At 44.2% G+C, this 21,125-nt stretch overlaps 1 protein-coding gene across 1 annotated transcript in view; it reads right to left on the bottom strand.

The window, feature by feature from the left end:
- Positions 1-18,402, bottom strand: part of LOC121163973 (nebulin related anchoring protein) — a 63,643-nt gene extending 45,241 nt beyond the window's left edge. Inside the window, 14 exon segments of the mRNA XM_040991782.1 lie at positions 652-756; positions 1,702-1,809; positions 3,488-3,592; positions 5,808-5,924; positions 6,836-6,940; positions 8,569-8,667; positions 8,935-9,042; positions 9,752-9,856; positions 10,912-11,016; positions 12,326-12,430; positions 14,338-14,442; positions 16,972-17,059; positions 17,604-17,698; positions 18,059-18,402. Of these exon segments, the coding sequence (XP_040847716.1) occupies positions 652-756; positions 1,702-1,809; positions 3,488-3,592; positions 5,808-5,924; positions 6,836-6,940; positions 8,569-8,667; positions 8,935-9,042; positions 9,752-9,856; positions 10,912-11,016; positions 12,326-12,430; positions 14,338-14,442; positions 16,972-17,059; positions 17,604-17,698; positions 18,059-18,130 (1,422 nt within the window). The 5' untranslated portion in view covers positions 18,131-18,402.
- Between the last annotated feature and the right edge of the window lie 2,723 nt (positions 18,403-21,125).

Below are 21,125 nucleotides of genomic sequence, written 5' to 3'. Positions count from 1 at the left end.
AGTTGAAGGAAAGGGGCACTGGGCATTCAATAAGTAAAGGTTGGATTGCTTGTTGATCTATTGGTTGATAGGACATGAACTTCATTGACAAAGAACCTTGATACCAACTTACTTCTATACTAAGTAGTGTTTAATGCAGTAGATGACTTTCATCTTTTTCTCTACATCTTTGCTATATGTTTTCTACATTTCCTACAATAAGCTACAATAAAATCCTTAACAAAATCACTCCTATAAAAATTAAGGAATACACACGCCTTCCTATGCAATCCTGAGGAAAAAATAAGCCAGCATTCCCTCTTTCTCTACCTCCTCTACTTTGCTTCCTTCAGTCCTTAGCGTACTACCTTCCAAAGTATTTTTTTTAAAGAAGCCATCAACACAAAGGAAAATTATGTGTCCAGCATACACAGTCCACCAAATTTTGAGAAAATCTGGCTCAGGCTATCATCAAGAGAAAAATAGAGCTGTCCCTATCTCACTTGATATTGAAAACCTGTTTCCAACCATGCATAAAAGAATTGCCCTTTCTCAACCCCTGTAACTTCCTACAGGCTACTACATCCTGTGTCCTCTGTCTTGCAGCCTAAGAATCACTCTCTCGGAAGGAAGTCCAGGGAAGAGCCTGGAAAGGGCGGGAAGAGAACTTACGTCCTTCAGGGGGACCAGTTTCATGGTTGTCTGGTAGGAAGGCGTCAGAGTGGCGGGGTAATTGTAGTCGACAATATCGTGTTTATAGTCAGCCTTGTAGGCGATCTGAAACACACAAGACAGAAAGGAAAAATCAGTTTCTGCTTTCTTTTGACCTTGTTTGAATGTCACAGGAAATATTTTCCAAAATAACCAGAAGCAAAGCAATTTGGTTTCATCATCTCCAAGAAAAATCATGCTCACACGTCTGCCTTTAATTAATTAGAGTTCTCCTTAATTAAGTCAAAATTAGTTAACTTCTGTCTGTGGCACATTTATTTTATCTTTTTTATTAATTACAGAATCCCTTGTTGTTTTTATTTTTTTAAAAAAAGAGGAACCTCTGCACAATGAAAGAGTTATTGAGTAATGCCCCCCCCAAAAAAGCAAAGAAAACTCAAGAGTCTGACATATTTAAATTGTTTTCTAAAGATCTGAACATTCTTCTTTAGTAAGAATATCTAATGTTTGTGTTTTCATAATGTAATCAGTTTCCTTTAAGTGTTCTTTATCTCCAAGATTCACAGCCTGCTGTCTGCAAACCTATAAACTAGATTGACAAAGCCAACGTGAGATGAATACGTTACATGCTATAGGGTACACAGAGGCCTGATCTGTTCCACTATCCTATGACCTTGCAGGCATTTACAAACACAAAGGCGAAATAAATGGATGAACAAACAAATCAGCCAGCTTTGGAAATCTTGGGAACTTCAAATGAGATTCATGCCCATCCATTTATCTTTTTCTCTCAGATGTGGGAAGCTTCGTGCACACTAGATCAGTTAGAAAAAAATCTAAGTACTCCTCATAGCACACCAAGCGAAGATAAAGGAAATTTTTCAGGTCTCTAACCTAATTTAGTTGTATCCATTTATTCTTACAAATTCCCATGTGTCAATCTTTACTCTTTCGAACACAGGGGTCTTTAAGGGCAAAATGAGAAAGAATTGGCTGCATTCCTTATGCCCACCCCTTCGACGCCAGAGGCCCTTGCACTCAAGCACTCACGTTGCTGGCTAGACTGCCAACTTTCACAGCGTGCAGGGTGCGTCTGTCCATGCCAACCCCTTCATAGCGGCCTCTCATGTGGGTCTGGTAGTCTTCTTTGTATTTATTCTACATGGAAACAGAAAATTTTCAATAAGCCATTCTCTTCCCAACTACTCAAAGACAAACTCCTTGTTTTAATGCAGCATTCCAAAGCGTAAATAGAACCTAGATAAGTAATTGGTGCTTCACTAAACAAAGACAAGACAAACTTATTTTTTGAAAATCTCTTCATCTTAAATTTCAAGCAAATATAAGAAGTTGGAGTAAGACAGGCAGACAGCGTGCAAAAAGAAGAAGAAAAATGTGGGATCTGACGGGAATAGATCGCACAAGACAGATTTGATTTTTGTTTGTCTCGACATTTTGAGCTTCACATTTACCAGATTTTTCCAATGTGAAAACTCACAGTGAATGCCGCAACAGAAAAGCACTGATGGTTCAGGCTCTGCATGTCTAACTCCATGGGTGCAATGCTACAAACCCATGCATGCTACTGTCTCTGCTTCTGAACACTGTGGTCCCCCTGGATCTTCAGGTTCCACATCCAACCATGGAGCAACTAGGTTAAAAAAAACAAGCAGCTACTACACCTGAATCAAATGTGTACAGGCTGCTTTCTGGTCACTACTGCCTAAACAAGATAGTATAAGGAAAGCATCACTTACACAGTGTGAACACTGTGTTAGGCATTACAAATAACCAAGAGATGATATTAAGCATTCTTGGAGGCTGTGCTTAGATTCTGCGAAAATACCATTTTGTCGAAGAGACTGGGGCACTTGCACATTTGGGGTCCTCAGAGGCTGGGATTACTAGAGCCAATCCGTTCACACACCAAGGAATGGTCGTGCACGAAGAATAAAACCTGAGATTTGCTAATTTATGTGATGGGAAAAATAGTCCCTAGGACACTGCATAAAGTGATGTTTATATCCCACCACCAATTCAAGAGAGACTAGACTGAAATAATGACAAGAAGTTGTAAACAGAAAAGTTTGGTAACTGACTAATAATGATAAAATCATCAGTCCTGAATTTCCAGACAGAAAGTATTTAGCAGAGTTCCATTCCTATGTATCAGTTGATTTTCATAAGCATTCCGTGATGGAGCAAGAATTGATAACATCCCCCTTTTACAGATGGGCAAAAGGCTCCAAAAGTTCCACAACTTGCCTAAAGTTGACCACTACAAAGTCCCTTGCAATTGTAAGTTCTATTGTTACGTGCAGCTAGCTAAATAGAAGTAAAATCACAGAATTTAGTGTAGGTCCTTGATATTTTCATAAATGAATCTTCAGACCTCCTCTGAGAATTTTCAAATTTGAAAATGTCACTCTGGTACATATCTGCCCACCTGTAAAACAAGGACATCACACCTGGTTCCCCAGGCAACCCGAGGCTTGAGCCACATGAAGAGCGAACTTCACACGCTCAGCCAGGCTCTCTCAGCAGCATTTCTCAACAGGAGCAGACTCAGTGCTACACACTAGGGATGCAGGAGCACAAACACAACAGGGCTCACCCAGAGCTGGCCAAGTCAAGGGCAAGGAGGGAGGAGCAGGTGGGGTCTGTGACAGAGTTTGAACACTGCGGGGAGCGATCTTGACAGGCCATCCTCACCAACACTCTGTGCCCTGAAGACCATGCATCTCTCGGACACACGGACACATTCAGTCTCCTAAAGAGACTTACAGCCAAGGCTCACGGAAGTACCCAAACCGATGGTCTGGCACTGCCAACTCACATCACTGGTGAATTTTGAGATCCTGCTCACGTTCCTGAATTGAGGTGTTTCGCAATAGTTCACACTGTGACCTTTACTACTTTCCAGATCCTTCTTATATTCCACCTTGGAAACACAACAGAACCAAACTCAAAGTCACTCTTTCTTAGGAAACTTTCAACCCAAGATTTTGAAATACCAGGCATATGATACCGTACGGCAACAGTATGCATTTTCTTTTATAAAAACAAATCATAGGTGCTGGGGATTCCCCCCACCCCTCCCATACCCCTCCCCCCATGGTGGATTCCCCAGCGCCTATAAAACTGTACTACATAATACAATGTAAGCAACAATAAAAAATAAATAAATAAATAAATAAATAAATAAATAAATAAAAACAAATCATAAGTAAAACATTCATTTCATTCTGAAAACCACAGATGTATAATGCCTCTTAAAAACAAATGCTACAATATTTGAAACAACTTTTAAAAAGGAAAAAATTTGTGTTAGAAATCAGTGTCACTCTTGGGGTAAATGTTTTGAGGGGTCATAGAAGTGTCTAGACTTCTGCTCTTCAAACTGGGTGCTAGGCCCATGAATGTGTCCCTAGGCAGAAACCCTTTACACCGCGTGCTCAGGGTGATGCACGGCTCTGAATGTACATTCCACCAGAACCTAACCTAAGAAGACACTTTACAAAGGATTATAATAACTGAGACCACTTGGATGCAGAATGTCTACCGATTGAAGAGGGCAGACTCTCTGGGCTCCCCCTGGATAACTCGGTAGAAGAGGTAAGGCTATTAAATAGAGTCTAAGTTATGCCAGGTCACTGTAGAAGGCAGGTAAGGCTAATCACCATTCATGGAAGCAGAGCTGGTGTGACTTACTGGATAAAACAGCAGACGGAATGAAAGAAAAGGTTCCCTTTTAGCTTCTTTCTGAAGAAAATGCAACTTAATTTGTTTTACAAAACTGTATGATGGAAACATGCCTTTCAAAGCACATGTGTGAGATGCACTATGGTGCTCAACATACAGCATAGAGGGAAAACAACATATAAAACTGCTTTGCAATTTGATTCGAATTCTGTAAGTATGTTTTTATATTGCTGTATTCAATTTTAGCACAGTCATACAGGAAAAGGGCCAACATGGTGATAGTGTTACACCTGGTGGCCAAACAGCACCTCCAACGTCTGGTTCCAGTTCTGACCCTGACAGCCTCTGAACTAGAAACACACTAGACTTTTCTGAGCCTATGACAAAAGGGGTGGCCTAAGATAAAAAATTTCCTACCAAAATGATGCAGGTGTTCCAGTAACACATTCATTTATAGATATAAGCTGGGGACAAGATTTTGAACTCGGGATGTAATTTGTGGACCTCTGACCTAGAGTGTCAGAATCAACTGCAACACATGGTTAAAAAATGCAGATCCCGAGGCCACAGAACTCCTCTAGTGCTTCCTGCTGGACCTGGGAACACGTCAGTTCCTGTTTCCTGAGCAGTCCAGAGTCAGAGGACCTGGAGTTGACCAACTGCTTTGGGCAAAAGGCTGGCCATGCGGAAGTCAGTGCAGACGCGGGTTTGAGGCTATCTGCAGGGGTTTCTGAGTTGCAGGTAAGCTGTTAATAAGAGTTCTTTCAGAACTCTTGTCATTCCCAACTGGACCAGCACCCGCAGAGTCCAAGTAAGTAATGCAAATGAGAGAAGCCTCTGCGAGGAAACCAGGAAAGGCTACAAAGGGATTTCTTCCCTTGCCAGTCAGTCCTCACTAGTGAAAAGGAAAACAAACAAAACCAAGCACCCAATCCCAGGGACATCAAACAGAACCCTGCCCCTCTGGCCGCTAAGGAAGCGGGGCTCGCATAGACACGTGGCTTCTAGGAACGTGGACTGCAACCCAGAGGAGAGGGTGTCTGGATTTGAAACACTCTGATCTTGAACTTCTCTGACATTTTAGGGCTCTCCAGTTTGTGCAAGCACACCTCATCTCTTCATTCCATTTCCCACCAACCTTCTGAAGTGCCCTTGGGCTGTTCTAACAGTTGGAGCATCCAGTGTTCTTCCTGGCAACTAGCAATCCGTTGCCTGACACACTCAACAGCCCTGTGACAACTGGGGAAGACAAGTCTGAACCCAACAAAGCTGTCACGTGTTTCATTCAAGGCTCTTTGCTCGTGGCATGTCACTGCACATTCATTCTTTGGAAGCTAACCGCCCGTGGGCAATTGATGACATGTGACACCTTTTACCATAGGGGCCCCTTGTTTGCTGCCTGCCCCGAAGTGAAGGTTAGGACACACACGTGTGATTCCTACGGCCATACGCACCTCGCTCACCAACTTGTTCACACTCTGAGCCCGTCTGAGAGCCAGGTTGTCCTGCGCTGGCAGAGAGTGGTAGTGCGCTGCTCCTTTCATCTTCTGGAAGTGCTGCCTGTATTTTATCTGGAAGAAAAGACAGAAGGAGATCTAACCAGTGTTGTTTCCACACTCTGCGAGAGAAACCATCCAGAAGTACCCCAGACTTAATGTCTGCACTGGGTTTATAGACATTTTTGAATAAGTCTATATCAATAACTTGGACCTCTTTGTACTGGGAACTTCCTGACCCTTTTCACACTTGATCATTTTTCACTGGGGGAAAAAAAAAAAACTGATTTTGAAATGATCAGAGCAAACAGTGTTAAGTCCGAGCCCATCCTGCTCAGAGCTTCTGTGTCTCTTCTCATCCCCTTAGTAATGAGTAACTGAGTCATGTGTGAGTTCTGGGCTCAGGGCAAGCTTGGTACCATTCTGGTAACTAATAACTGAACAGCAGTGGAACACAGAGGAAGGACCAGACAGGTGAAAGGAATGCTAAGTTCTAATGATTAGAGAACCAAGTCCAAGTTGTTCAACTCTGCAGTGAGCATGTCACATTACAGGCTAATTATACACTATCAAGGACTGCTGGCTGCCTAACATTTGGCAAATAAAAACCACTTTATCCCGGGTTCCACCCTCAGGCACACATTTTAATTAGCTGTTTCCCTAAAACCCTCAATTTCTAAGTGCATTCTCTGGTGAGCACTCTTCCAAACCTGAGCTTATCGGGTTGGGCAAGCCTTGACATTGGTCTCAAACAACCTTCAAATATGAGTCAGAGCTGTGTGTCTGTGTCAGAATTTTTTGGAAGCACTTATGGGACCAAAGAATCAGATATCAGTAGTCGGGGCAGGAAGTGAGGGCCGAGTGATCGCTCTATGTTGATTCAGTTCTAATAAATCTTTACATGGGGCTCAGTAGGCACCGCTGTACAAGTCTCTTCCCCACCCCCACCTCTATACCTCTGTGGGTTGCCACCACAAGATACTTACATCACTAACGAGTTCATTTGCCTTCTTGGCGTTCTGATAAGCTGGGGTGATCATGGCTGGGAAGCTGCCTTTTCCCCTGTGCCCGTCATAGTCCTCCAGGGAACCCTGCTGAGTCAATCCAAACCTTCCATCAGTAACACTCCCCATCTTTTCCCATCCACGTTGGCCATTCCAGTGGTGTCCATGTGCTGGTGAAGACAGACCTGGAGCCCAGCCCACTTATTGGTACCCAGCACACAGTCAGCAGTAAGGGAGAATCCACATCTCTATTCCACTGGGGTGATGACCAGTCTCCCCAGCCAAGCATTTATGGAATATTCATTTCTTAACTGACCCCAGGGAAGTCCTCACTTAAGCCCCAAGGGAGACCTATGCAGAAAGGAGGCCATGGCACCCTCCTCAGTACTGTCCTGCCCGGTAATGAAACCATTAACCAGAGAAGGGGGAACTACAATACTGTTTGCAATTTTGTGGGAAAACCTCCCAACTGTCATAAGATTATCTGAAATAGCACCAATGGTGGATTTCAGACTAAGAATTGTATAATCTCAGGGTTTTTTTTTTCTTTTAGTTCCCCTCATCATCTACCCACCCCCACAAAGGGAAACTTCGTTCATGAAACTCATCATGTGACCAAGTACCCCTTCCCGGGCTGTTGGGTATACTATATGTCTCTCATCCCAAAACAAGCACCAGGCAGGATTAGCCACTTCTGCCTCTGTTCTCACTGTTCTCACATGGCACACACATCTGGAAGAGACCTTACAATGCCCCCTTGGGTTCCTGCCTCTGTCTCTCCATGGCCTCAACAAAGGTAGGGCCTGTCTTCCCCAGAGCCAGGCTGGGATTCCGTCACACACAGCTTTCTATGTAAAACAGCCAGGCCCAGTGAGAACATCTGGCTCCCACTCTGCCAAGAATGCAAACTCTTTAGCCTGGGTGCTCCTTTGTACCTGACTGCCAGAATGACCTCGGCCAGGTGTAGTGAGTTCAAAACAGATACATTTTTTAAAAAGCTCTCAAATTCTTGTGTAATTTGCTCTACGGACTAGCCCATTTTATAATTTTCTGTGGTTTTATTTCAACACACACATTCACATAGGTGTGTGTTTATACATCATGCACGGTAAGCTTTTTTCATAAGATACTTAATCCTATAGAAGGACTTTTTGCTTGGATACAAAGCAGAAGTTGCTTCCATGGCACGGTCACTGCAATGAGCATTCATTTGTTACAAAGAGGCATGGACCTCTTGGCATCTAAGTCACTACAGATATTTACAGTTTATCTGTCTGCCTGCCTGGTTCTCTGTATTTGTTCCTGTCAGGTCTGAAAATTCACTCAAGATGTTCTAATCATCAAGAATCAAATCTAAGACAACAGTACATGAGCCTACGCTTTATCTACGTGAACAGGCACACCTAGGTACATAGGTGAAGTTATGTGTGTTATAACTAATGGTGGCTTGCACTGCCCAAACACAAAAGAGAACATGTCTGTATAAGTTCTTTACTTGAAACGGGGAGGGGAAGGCTTAGAATCTCTTTTCTCAATGAACAAAATTGACTCCTGAATCATTGCTCCATTTCTACTTTCTGGCTTGGAAAAATCCACCTTCCACCAATAGGGCAAAGAAAAGCCAGAATCCAGCTGTTTCCTTAAGCTGTGTCCCAGGCCACAAGGCTAGGGTCATGCAAAAGGGTAGGTTTCCAGGAAGTTATTTCATCACATACCTGACCATACTGGTCTCCACGTTCCTCTGCGCTCTCAGCTCCAGTAGCTGTTCCGGCCACACCCCTCATTTCTCTCTGATACTGTTGTTGGTACCTCACCTGTTTACAGGGAAAGGCCAAAGCTGCAGAATTTCACCCTCCACACACAGATGCCAAAAAAGTAAAACTGAATGTCTTATAAAATGCTGATTTTCTGCATGAGTGTGTCTTGGACATCAAAGTGTCAGGTCATTGTCATGGAAAACCCATGAAGGAAAGCCACTTCCTGGCTCCAAAGCACACACAAAAGGAGACCAGAAGCTCGATTCCCCAGGTGAGGTTAACTTCCTGCTTCCTCCCTGGCATAACACTGGTATAGACACTTACAACACTGGCCAGCTCATTGGCTCTTTTGGCTATCTGGTAGGCTGGGGTGATCATCGCAGGAAAGCTGCCTTTCCCGCTTGGCTGCTCGTAGTCCTCTGTGTATGTCACCTGCAGAATGAAAAAGAAAAGGCAAGATCATGGCCCACAATCCCTCCACGATCAGATCCTCTTAATGAGACCCTGACAGCCTACCCTTTCACAGCTTTACTTCATGGAAGGGCAAATATTCCAAGAGCCATGCAAGTCCTGTTATCCTTTCTATTCCCAGCATCTGGCACAGGGAGACAATTCTGGAATTCAGCATACACTTGTGTTATACCATTGTGGACCAGCTGTGGCTCTAGACCAGAACCTAAGCCTCTTTCTTGCCCTTGAGTCTTATCATTGAAGTCTGGCAGAAAAAAGAGGCATTTCAACCCTAGGCATAGGTCAAATCAAGTAAAAACTGCTGACTAAGCTGATGTGGATTGGGGCTTCCACCTTCCATTCAGAACAACATGAGGCTCTTGTTCTTACTATGCTAAGGAGCACTGGGGCTTTGAAAAGCCAAGGAATAGAAACTGCTCAAAAATCAGGCTCTCTGATTTGCAGTGGCAAAAGAAATGGTTAATGGGATGCATCTGGTTGGATACTAATCTGATCTGTTTTTTTCACAAGGTCTACACCAGCTGACGTACAAGCCTTAGAAATAATTCTTAGGAAGTTGGCACCCATACAGCACTGGGGTGCCTCCTGCATACTTTCTTCTTGCTTCTCCAGGAAAAAAAAATAGTGGGGGGAGGGAAGAGATCTTAAAGCCACTCCGACTCATTCATACATCACCCTGGAGCTGTCCTCCTGCCTTGGCCCGTAGCAGCTCTGGGGTATCTGCCACCGTGCTGAACCTTGAGATGCGCTCATCGTGGCCTCTCTTATATTCCACCTGTTAATGAAATAGCACACGGTCAAGGTCACAGGTGCTTCACAGCAGCTGGGAGGACCTCTCCTTGCAGCTCTCCTGAAGCCATACTCTCAGGATACTTTCATCACAAACCTGGGCAAGTCTAATATAATAGCAAAATAGCAAAAGCACCTGTGCTCATGTGCTTAGTCTTAGAGAACACAGGCACCACTAAGCATTAACAAAGAGTAATTCACTTAATTTTGGAGCAGCTGTATTTTTCAGAACTTAGGTTTTCCTCGCTTTACGAATGAAATGTCTTTCTCAACCTCTTTGTTTTTATTTGTCCATCGCACACATGTAGTAGAAAGAGGCAGGAGTCCAAATTCTAGCATGGAGGCTCCAAAATTTGATCTCTCAACTAAAAAAACCCAAAAAACAAAAAACTACTATACCATTTCTCAAGTGGATCTACTCTGCAGCCAATAAAAACCGGTGTCTCGGGCCCAACACGGTGACCAAATGGCTAAAGTCTTTGCCTTGAATGTGTTGGGATCCCGTATGAGTGCTGGTACTAATCCCAGCAGCCCTGCTTCCCGTCCAGCTCCCTGCCTGTGGCCTGGGAAGGTGGTAGAGGATGACCCAAAGCCTTGGGACCATGCATCTGCATGGGAGACCTGGAGGAGGTTCCAGGCTCCTGGCTTTGGATTGGCTCAGCTCTGGCCATTGTGGCCAGTTGGGGAGTAAATCATTGGATGGAAGATGTTCCTCCTCTCTGTGTATCTGACTTTGCAATAAAAATAAATAAATCTTTATAAAAAAAACTAAAAAGGTGTCTTGAATGCTAAAACAACCCTAAAATATAATCTGGTCCAGTCTTTGGGTGAGGTACACGATCTTCTCTCCATTTTAGAAATGTGGTCCAATCAAGGTAAAGGAAATAAATGGTGGAAAATAAACAAAAGCCATTTAATCCCTAATGCAACAATATCAATATCTACTCCCCAAGGAATTCTCCCATGTTTCTTTTTGAATCACAGGAGTTCATTAATCACAAAATGAGCATAATCCACTGCAAACAGCACCCAGACACTCACTTGGCTTGCCAACTGGTTGGCTTTCTTGGCCCTTTGATAAGCAGGCGTGATCATGGCTGGAAAGCTCCCCTTGCCTCTTTGTTGCTCATAGTCTTCCACATATTCCTGTTGGCCAAAACCAGTGACCACATGAGAACCAATGGGATATTGGGTGGAAGGCAACAAAACCTGATGGAACTGGAGTTGTAAGGTCCTTGGAAAATATTTTAGTCACTTGTAAGAAATGTGAAAATGGTATGAACTGGCAATTTGAATAACATCATCAACATTGAAGAGCTCAGATTCCCCAGGCCAAAAGGTTTCCCATTCAATGCTTGTGTCAGGTGGCAGGAACCTACATAAACACTCTTGACCCAACAGCACATGTGAAAACTCAGCAATGAACACACAGGAGACATGGCTGTAACTCACTCACTAGGGATACTTCTACAGCTCTGGTGGTGACATGTCTGCTCTTTTTTGCTCCTCACATTTCAGTGACTCTGATGATTTGTTTCTGGATGAGCTGTAGCTTCTGTTGCTTTTTTTTTTTCTAAAGGAGAAGTCCCAAAGACTACCAAGCTTTCCCAAAGGCGATTCTCTAAAGTGGAGGTGTGCGGTGAGGACCAGCAGGCATGATGTGCCTATGGTGAAGTGTCTCTGTAATCCACGCTGGAATTGCCTTCTTTATCACTATAGTCCAAATGTGTTCCACAAATTTTATGTGGTAGAAACATGATCTCCAAAGCGTTTGCCTCAAGGTATCTGAGGGAGTAGGACCTTTAGGAGGGTTTTGAGGGTTCTGCCTCACAGATTTGTGGGTTATCTGTTACAAAGCCAAGCCCTCTCTGGCATGCTTGCTGTGTTGGGTCACGTTGTAATGAAGCAAAAAGCTCCTCAGCAGAGGCCAAGAAGATGCCAGCACCAGGATCTCGGCTTTCTCCCCTTGCAGAACCACGAGCTGGACTGGCCACTATTCGTTATTAGTGACTTGGTCTTGAGGTTTTGCTGCAGCCACAGCTGCAGGAACAGACAAATACCTACACAAGAGTCCTGTTTAGGTCTGGAGGCCCAAGCTTATTGGGGCTGGTTCTTTCTGGAGAGACTGAATGAGAATCTCTTTCTGTGCCGGTTCCAGCTCCCACAGCAGCCTACACTCCTTGGTTCCCAGCCTTTCATGGCTCTGACCTCTACTCCTGTCATCACATCACCTCAGGTCTTCCCCACTAGGACCCTATGAACATGTTCGGGCCACCCTGGTCCTCCAGGATCTACCCTCCACAGCCTCACTGACAAAGGAACATGACAGACACAGAAGGTCTATGGGTCAGAACACAGGAATCTTTGGGGAGGAGTGGCACCATTCTGTCTGTCATACTCTTAAAAATAAAGGAACATTGCAATCAACTGCTAAAGCAACTCCCAGGACACTTACCTCCCCTAGAGACTTCCGAGCCTCAACCATCCGCACAATTTCAGGATCTGGCAGAGCTCCTGGGCACCAGGCATCTTCCTCCCCGTATCTAGCCCAATAGGCTGGCTGGAAAGGAAGCACACAGACACATGCAAACATATGCACATCTGGTTGGCAAGACACTCCTTCCCCAACATGCCTAGACACACTTCCACACACTGTCAAAATAAGATGGCTTCAATACACAATAAACTCCTTTGAAAAATCAATAAGCTCCTTCAGGTATATGGTAAGTCTCAACTAGCTAGAATGTGTGCGTTCTTAGACTATAACACAGCCTATGAGCCTCGGCCACTGAACATTCTGAAGTTCACCTAGAGTCATGGAAAATGTCAAATGCAACTTCACCTTTTTTTTTTTTGTTTATTCGACCAAGACTGGACAGAGGAGCCACTGTGGAAGCCACTCAGAGATTCAGCAGCATTTCTCAGACAGACAAGCTTCAAAAACCCAGCACCTATGTGTGCCTGACAGCTGACAACTGCAAAAGCAAAACTGAAAGAACGATAGAGTTCCGCTTCTAAGATAATTACAGCCTATCTTGGGAGACAGAACTAACATGGGGAACAAATGGAAATCAGAAAGCATTTAAGGGTTCAACGCTCCGTGCAGAAAACAAATACAACAGGAGGTTTTCAAAAACAGTCTGTGTGAGCTAGGTCCACTTTTGAGCAGGAAGATAGACTTAGAGCTGGGCATCCAGTCATTCAGAGGCAAAAGGAGAAAGAATGGCATCCACCCCAGAAGGACAGCTCCATGAAGCAGGGAGTTCCATGCCTGGTTCACTGGTGTCTAGCATGTAACACACCCAGTGGGTATCTGCTGAATAATTCTAGTAGTGTACACACAGCTGTTGACCTAGAAGCCTCATTTCTCATTATCAATTCTACAGAAACATTTAATGCAAAAGAACTGATAGACAAGGATGTTTGTTGCTGTCCTGGCCATTGGTAGGACTGCATGGTGCACTCATTCTTTCTGATGCACCCACAGGGCATCCACCCATCACAGTTTAAGGACACTGACACAAGAACAGCTCCAAGATTCCACTGAGCGAGAGGCTCAGACTGCAAAGCAATGCATGCTGTCTCATGAAGAAATAAAGGTATGGATGCTTCAGGAGAAACACACACACACACAGCTTCAATTAGAAGTAATGGCTTTGGGGATGTTTTCAGTTAACTTTATAGATGAGAAAACTTAACAGGAGTGATTAAATAACTCATTCAAAGTCTCCAATAATTATGTTCGAACCCCATAACTAGGAAGATAGTTTGGAAGGAGAGATGATTGACAGATCGATAGATAGATAATTTATAGAAAGATTGGCTTATAAATGAAATGAGAATAGAACAGTCCGAAAGGATATGCAGTCTAATAATGGTTGGTGTTTCTACTGAGGGGACTAGGATAGGAGGAGGTATATAGTGGGTTAGTTTCAGTGCATTCTCTCTTACAGAAAGAAAAATGCTACTCCTCTGTGTAATTCACAGTAAATGGTGAAGAATTTTGAAGTGATGAAGTTGTCAACAGACAGTCACAGTGGGAAGAGTAAGTCTGAGTCATCCAGGAGTCCATGTGTGGGCATGATGAGCACACAGGTGTCAGAAAGGCAAACCTGGAAGAGAGACTGTTGGGAGAGCACCTCACACAGGCCCGGATGGGAATGACACAGGGGGAGGATGGAGACGGGACCAGGAAGAGAGAGCAAAAGGCTGCCTTGCTTTCGAGCCTCCCTGTGTCTGAAGCCCGTGATTGAGAGACAGAAGACAATGAACTTAGCCTGGACCACAATTAAGATAACACAAGGACATGCTGATGGAGGACTTACATAGGCTGCTGGATTACAACTGGCTAAACAAAAAATAACACCTGAGTTTCCCTGAGGAATAATACCAACAATAATGCATTTACTTTGTATAGAATGGTGTTCTTCTCTATTTTTCCAAACCCACTAATCACTCTTGTCTCACCTCATTCACAAGTGGTTGCCTGTGAGGTGCACCTGCCTCACCGTTGGATTTCATGTCCCAGCGAAAACCAGATTTAAACTGCTCATTATCTTCTGGGTCATCAATCTGCACAATGAAGATGTTGCCATAAAAGTTTCCACCAGGAAAGAAAATAAATAAATAAATAGAGCACAGTTAAAATCTGCAGGTTTTCCTAAATGTCCATTGCAAAGCATCCTAAGTGCACCATGATGCATACTCTACTGTCAGTTCATCTACAGCCTCGTTTGATCCATCAGCCCAGCCACAGACACAAGGAGCACCTGGTGTAGAGCACAGAGATTGAAGAACCGAGTCCTGTTTACCTGAACTCATCACACATGTCTGCCTGAGCTCACCGAGGTTGGAGCAATCCAGAAAACAGTGTGTATTCCCATCGTGGTTCTTAACTTCAATCGACCAGTGAGCTTGCTAAAGTGATGGCTCTCCAATTTCTTGGAAATAATCACCTCGGCTTTATAAGTTTGTGATTAACATTTTTGTCTGTCATATACCTTGAGTTAATTTTCATGCATGAATACAAGTTCATTTTTGCAAACAAATATCTAGTCGTGCCAGTACAAATTACTTTAAGATCCTTGCTAAGTTGATTTGCAGTGGTTGACTTTGTCATAAAATTGACCACATACATGCACCTCTATTTCTGAATGTTGTCTTCCAGCTCACTGGTTTGTCCATTCCTGTGTCAGTCCTACATTGGGTTATTTCCTTCTGCCTGAAGTATGGTAACCAGAGTATTTCAATTTTGTCCTTCAAGATTTCTTTAGCTATTCCAGAACCTTTGTGTTTCCACATCAATTTTACAATCAATGTGTCAATTTCTGCTTAAAAACAGGATTTTTTTATTCGAATTTCACTGAGCGTAAAGATCAGTTTGAGAACTGCCACCGCAACATCTTCAGGACCTAGGCCAAAGCACTGACTTCTTAAAGAGAATATATGAAAAGACTAACTTCCAGGGGCTAAAAACTTTGTTCAAACCAATAAATCATCATTTATTAGGTCTGAGATGAGACCCAGAAAACTGTTACTTCTACAAGTTGAAGTTTAAATCATTAATTTTACAGAATAAGAAAAGAAGCTCAGAGAAAAGTTAAACCTTGACTATGGCACTTTCGGTCACTGCTTTTCAGCTGTCAAACCCTGCTACCCAACTGCACAAACATCTGGTCATTAGAAGACATCATTAAGGCTTGTCATCCTCTGGGTACATACAGAAAGGGGCCAATGTCTACAGCCATACTATGCTGAACATTCCCAATCTTGTCTGATCTCAGAAGCTAAGCAGAGTCAGGCCAGGTTAACACTTGGATGGGAGAAAGGGACCAAAGTTAACCAGTGGATGAAAAATCTTCCTTTCTGTCTCTCCTCTCTATAAATCTGACTTTGCAATAAAAAATAAAATATTTTTAAAAAACGAAAATGCTGCAGAAGGTGTTCATGAAGAACAGGGCAGACAGCATAAAGAACTTGGACAAGGGTGTGGCACTCAACTAAGAATTAAAATCAGCATTCAGAATGAAGTCCTAAAACAATGAGCCATTTCTAGAGTTGAGGGTTCTTTGTGAATCCTCAGAACTCAACGAAGCATGGGCAACCCCAGGAGCCTCTGTCTCCTTGTCCATGAAATGGGACCGTAATAACATGCAGTGAATGTAAATGCTATGCAAACACGTGGGATAAAGATGGTAAGAAGTTCACAACTGTGCAAGGCACTTAGTGAACTGTGACATCTGGGCAACAGGTGCAGAGAGCCAAGGGTAAGGTTCCAGGCTCTGTCCACTGTGCATTTTCTTGAGGACTGAGGACAGCAGCGGGGACAAGGTGGGGTAACATTAGGGAGGAAATCATGGGTGAGGACAGATGACTAGAGAGTCCTCCAGCTCTGGGTAATACTCTAAATTTAGAAAGTCACTAACGCTTCATTCCACTGAGCAACTATTTGCGTGGGGCACGGGCAAGGCGAGCTCAGTGAATCATCATGTTAACAGGTACGAGTTCCATCAGTAGCTAGATGGATAGTTTCTCAAAAGAGGCTGGATTCATCAACATGGCTTCCTTGTCTAGTCCCTCATCCCAGCTCTTCAAGTCCCAAACCCAACTGAATTTCCAAATCAAAATATCCTTGACCTAGTTCTACCCCAGTAATCTGAAATAACTGTTGAATTCAGAGACTCGAGAGAGTGAATCCAGAGATTTTTTAAATTTCTCTCACAAAATGTAAAAGATTTTTACAGGAAAAAGATTTTTTAAAGGTCCTTGTACCATATTCCACCTAGAAAATCTTTATTTTATGTATCTAGTATCTAGCATATGCAGGGCCTATCATATAAGCTATCGCTAAGTCATCCACTGCTTGTCAGACCCAAAGAATACACCAGGATCGAGAAACACAAATATCCAAACTAGATTATCCAAGACTCGAACACTGCAGTGGACAAAGAGAACATTTGTTATTGAAATGCACTGAGCAAGGGTGTGTAGAGGAACTGAGCAAATTCACATACAGACAGAGACACTTAAAAACCTGACAGGTGCCTTCACCCAGGGATCTTCTTTAAAGGCTATTTTAAAATGGAAAATGAAGCAACTTACCCCACCCACGGCCTCTGGAAACTTCCTCGCATTTAGACTTAATGGAGTGTAGTAGACACTTGTGAAAGTGTTATTCTTGGGGTTATGGCTACCAAAAAATAGATTTAAATCAAAATTAGAAACACACTTTATCCAAGACAAGCGAGGGATTACTCTTGAAGGCGCAGTCATTTTTATAAAAGCCATAAATACAAAACTTAACGATTAATTTCATTTTCAAAACAATGAGAATTCCAGAAGAAAAAAAGGCACAAACCAATACATTAAATATACATAAAGACCGCAGGTGGTTGCTTGAAACGCATTTGAAGAAACAGGAAAGGGTTTTCAAATAACTTAAAAGACTTTGAAGTCTTATATGCATATTCATAGAAATGCATTGTTGTGGATAACATTTGATGATATTTTCATAAGGTTTTAATGGACAGGTTTCATTTTAAGAAGTTTGGTGTATTTTGTGTGTGTATGGCATAGTGAAAAAAATCTCTCGGGTCCCTTCAATAAGTGAATGTAAGTGGGTCTGGGAAGAAGCTTCTCGGAGTCAACCCCAGAGGACGTGATAATCGGCAATTTGCTGAAAAACAAACAAAACTCCAGCAGCAGTGTGGGGGCGGGGGGGTTCGAGCACTTACGCGTGGCAGTACGGCTTTTTCTGGTGACTCACAAAGTTATTAACAGAGAGCATCATCTTGCAGACCTCACAGTGAAAACACGCTTTGTGCCAAATCTAGAAATCACACAGAGACGATGGAGCTATTACTTTCCGCCCACCCCCTGATTCAGAATGCACACATGTTGTAGGGTACAAATAAAACAAAATAAAAATCCCTGAGCTCTAAGGAGAAAATCGTTCTCTAAAAAAGTAATCATCACACATAGCTATGACAAGTTAAATGAACGGATAACTTTCTATGAGACAACTTGGAAGACACTAAAATCTAATGTTAATGGTGGGAAAATACATCTTTTTCTTGTGGTTTGAAAAACTTGGGGAACAACAACAAAAAAAAAAACGAGTCTACGTGGGACAAGAGAAATTTTTTGCATTTTTTTGTTTACTCCCAAAGGTCACACAGGGTGTACTGACCTGATCAATACAGCTGATCTTCTCTGCGGGATAAACTCCATAACCGCACCTGGAGCAAGCCTGCACGTTCATCTTCAAATCCGAAGACGGGAGACCAAGCGAAGCAACAGGCGAGAAATCCCAAGAGGCGCCTCCACTGGTGGTTCAGATCTTCCAAATCCTGACAAAATCCCCGTTAAGTTCCAGTGGGCACCTTGATCGCTCACAATCCAACTTCTACTTCCCTTTGCTGGCCGTCTGTTTAGGAGTCGGTGGCTGGACGGTTTTTAAAGCGGCCACTTACTCCACGGGCTATTTTGGCCACTGCTTGAGCACGCATGCGTCAGGGAGAGAAGGTGGAGGTATTTCTAGCTGACACGCTTCTCTAAATAGAAAAGTGAACTCACAACGGCATCATGTTTATGTGGATCACCCAGCCTGCAGGGTGACCAGCCAACAATGTAGTGTTTTCACACCAGCTGTGATCATGTCCCAAGAAAAGAGCTTCAGGAAGATGCACACCCTCATCCGACAATCGCATTACCGAGTCTTGCCTCACGTGTCCTATGATTAAACTTGACAACCCAGCTCCCCGGCGCAGGGAATAATTTTAGGAAAATAGAATCAATTCACTCTCCACTGGAAGGGCAAAAACCAGGTTTGGGTGTTGGTTTTATCCACTTGAAAGGTTTACAACAGTGAAACTAAAACCTCAATTGACACATCAACAGGTGCTTAACTTCTAGTACAATGCAAACATAAAAACAGCCAATAACTCCTGGGACTTAAGCTTCCTTATTTTACCCTGGCTTCGTGAAGCTCCTCCTGGCCTTCAGTCACTACCTGCACATCGCCTTATTGCCTCCAAGACGGAACTCATCACCAGCCCTGGCCCACCACCTGCTATTCCTTTAGTCTGCTCTGTCAGCTTCATGGCAGTAATCGCCACCTGACATATGAAATATGGTTGTGTTTTTAGTATTATGCCTCTCCCATCAGGATTCTTGATTCTGGTTATTTCTGCATTCCCAGTAACCACAGGGAACCCTGGCCCTTAAAAAAGTACTCACTGAAGTAATGAAATACGTTTACAGTTCACAGCGGAATGCCCACCAAGGCTGGGCACGACATCCTGGGACACATAGGACTTGGCCAAGGGGATGTGCACACAGCCTCACCCCACTTCCCAGCCAGCAGCTCTCAACAGTACTCAGCATTGCCCTCTATTCAGAATTTTCCAGAGAAATCAGGCCTTGGCATTTACACTTTAAGTTCCCTGTTACAGAAAGTTCCACTGTAGTAAAAAAAACAACTAAAGTAGGCCTGGGGTGGAATTGGACCAGGGGGTTTCCCTTCTGTGACCTTTGAACCCAGTGGTCTGAGAGGAGGCTGGGTGTCCCTGGAGAGGGTGGAGGATGGCTTTGGGAAGAAAGCCAAGAGGATGGAAGATGCTGTAAGACAATGGAGAAGCAGACCAGGAGACTAGGGGGAGGGTGGAGTCTTTGCACGTGGCACAGACCACACACTCCCTCTCCAAAACATGAGCCAAACAAACAAGCCCACCAATCTGCACCAGACTGCCCACGCCGCTCTGGGGAGAGGCAGGAAGGCCCAGCCTCCAGGGAGAAAGCCCTCCCTCCTCATCTCCAGGCTTCCCTTACAGAAAAGGCCATGGCTCCCTGACAGTGCACAACACAGGAGGCCGTGCTGGTGGCTGAAGTTCTTGGATCCCTCATACCCACAGAGGAAGGAGAGCAGGCTGAATTTCTGGCTCATTGGCTTTAAGCTGGCTCAGACCTGGCTACTGCAGGCATCTGCGGAGAGAGCCAGCGTAGAAGACTCTCCCTTTCTTCCTCTCTTTTCGGGGGTCCCCATGATGACGCAAGACAGACACAGCTCAGCGGGACAGCTGCAGTGGTCTGAATGTGTCCTGAGCTCTTGTCCAGTACAGCAGCGGGGGCAGGTGAGGCCCGGTACGAGGTGGACTGGATGCTGTCATTGAGAAACTGAGTCAGTTCTCAGGTGGTGGGCAGTCATCGGAGCAAGTGTGGAGCCCTCTCACTTGTTGCGCCCTGCCTCTCCCACACTTGCACCTTCTGCCCTGGATGGTGCAGAGAGAAGGCCTGCATCAGATATCAGGGTCACGGCCTCGGACTTCTCAGTCTCCAGAACTGGGAGCTCAGGAAATTCACAGCCATTGTCAATCATCCAAGTTCAGGAGTTCTGTTAGAGCAGCCAGCCCGAGACGGTGGACACCCCTCCCACGTTCAGCCTGGCTCCTCCTCATCCTCGGCCCTCCAGAACGGAGCCCGTGAGGCCACAATACTCCTCCAGCTGTAGGGATCCAGTAGACAATGTCAGTCAGTCTTAGCCTGAGTTCCTAAAATCAGAATCTGGGACTAAATACATGCAAAGCCTTTATTAAGAAATGCAACTGAGGAACAGGGGTAAGGAGTGCAGAAAAGTAGGCAAGGCGATGTCTCGGTAACATGGCTATTTTTTTTAAAAAAAATGCATTTATTTTTACTGGAAAGTCAGATTTACTGAGAGAGGAGAGACAGAGAGAAAGATCTTCAATGTGCTGGTTCACTTCCCAAGTGGCCATAATGGCTGGAGATGAACCCGGAGCCTCCTCCAGTTTTCCACACAAGTGCAGGATCTCAAGGCTTTGGGCTGTCCTCCACTGCTTTCCCAGGACACAATCATAAAGCTGGAAAGGGAAGTGGAGCAGCCGGAACACTGAATGGTATCCATATAGAATCCCAGAGCATGCAAGGTGAGGACTTCCACCACTAGGCTGCCACACTGGACCCTGTGTGGCTATTAAGGTGTCCACCACCTGGTAGGAAGTGCATGGGGTCACTTGATCTCCATCATCCAACATCATGGAATAAGAATATCTTCAGAAAGTAAGCGGGAAGAATTTGTCTATGACCCCTGTCTCCCATTGGTGAAGGATTTGGGTGTTAATTCTCCCCTACCTCTCTTCGCATCTCATGTCTCAGTATCAACAGAAAATCTCCCAGAACAAAAGCCAAAGACACAACCGGCCATGCCCATGTGAAGACGCCCAGAGCCCACAGTACCA

Source organism: Ochotona curzoniae, unplaced genomic scaffold (assembly GCF_017591425.1).
Source record: "Ochotona curzoniae isolate NIBS_2020 unplaced genomic scaffold, NIBS_Ocur_1.0 contig_66, whole genome shotgun sequence".
Taxonomy (NCBI): domain Eukaryota; kingdom Metazoa; phylum Chordata; class Mammalia; order Lagomorpha; family Ochotonidae; genus Ochotona; species Ochotona curzoniae.
This window is presented reverse-complemented; position numbering and strand designations above follow the sequence as displayed.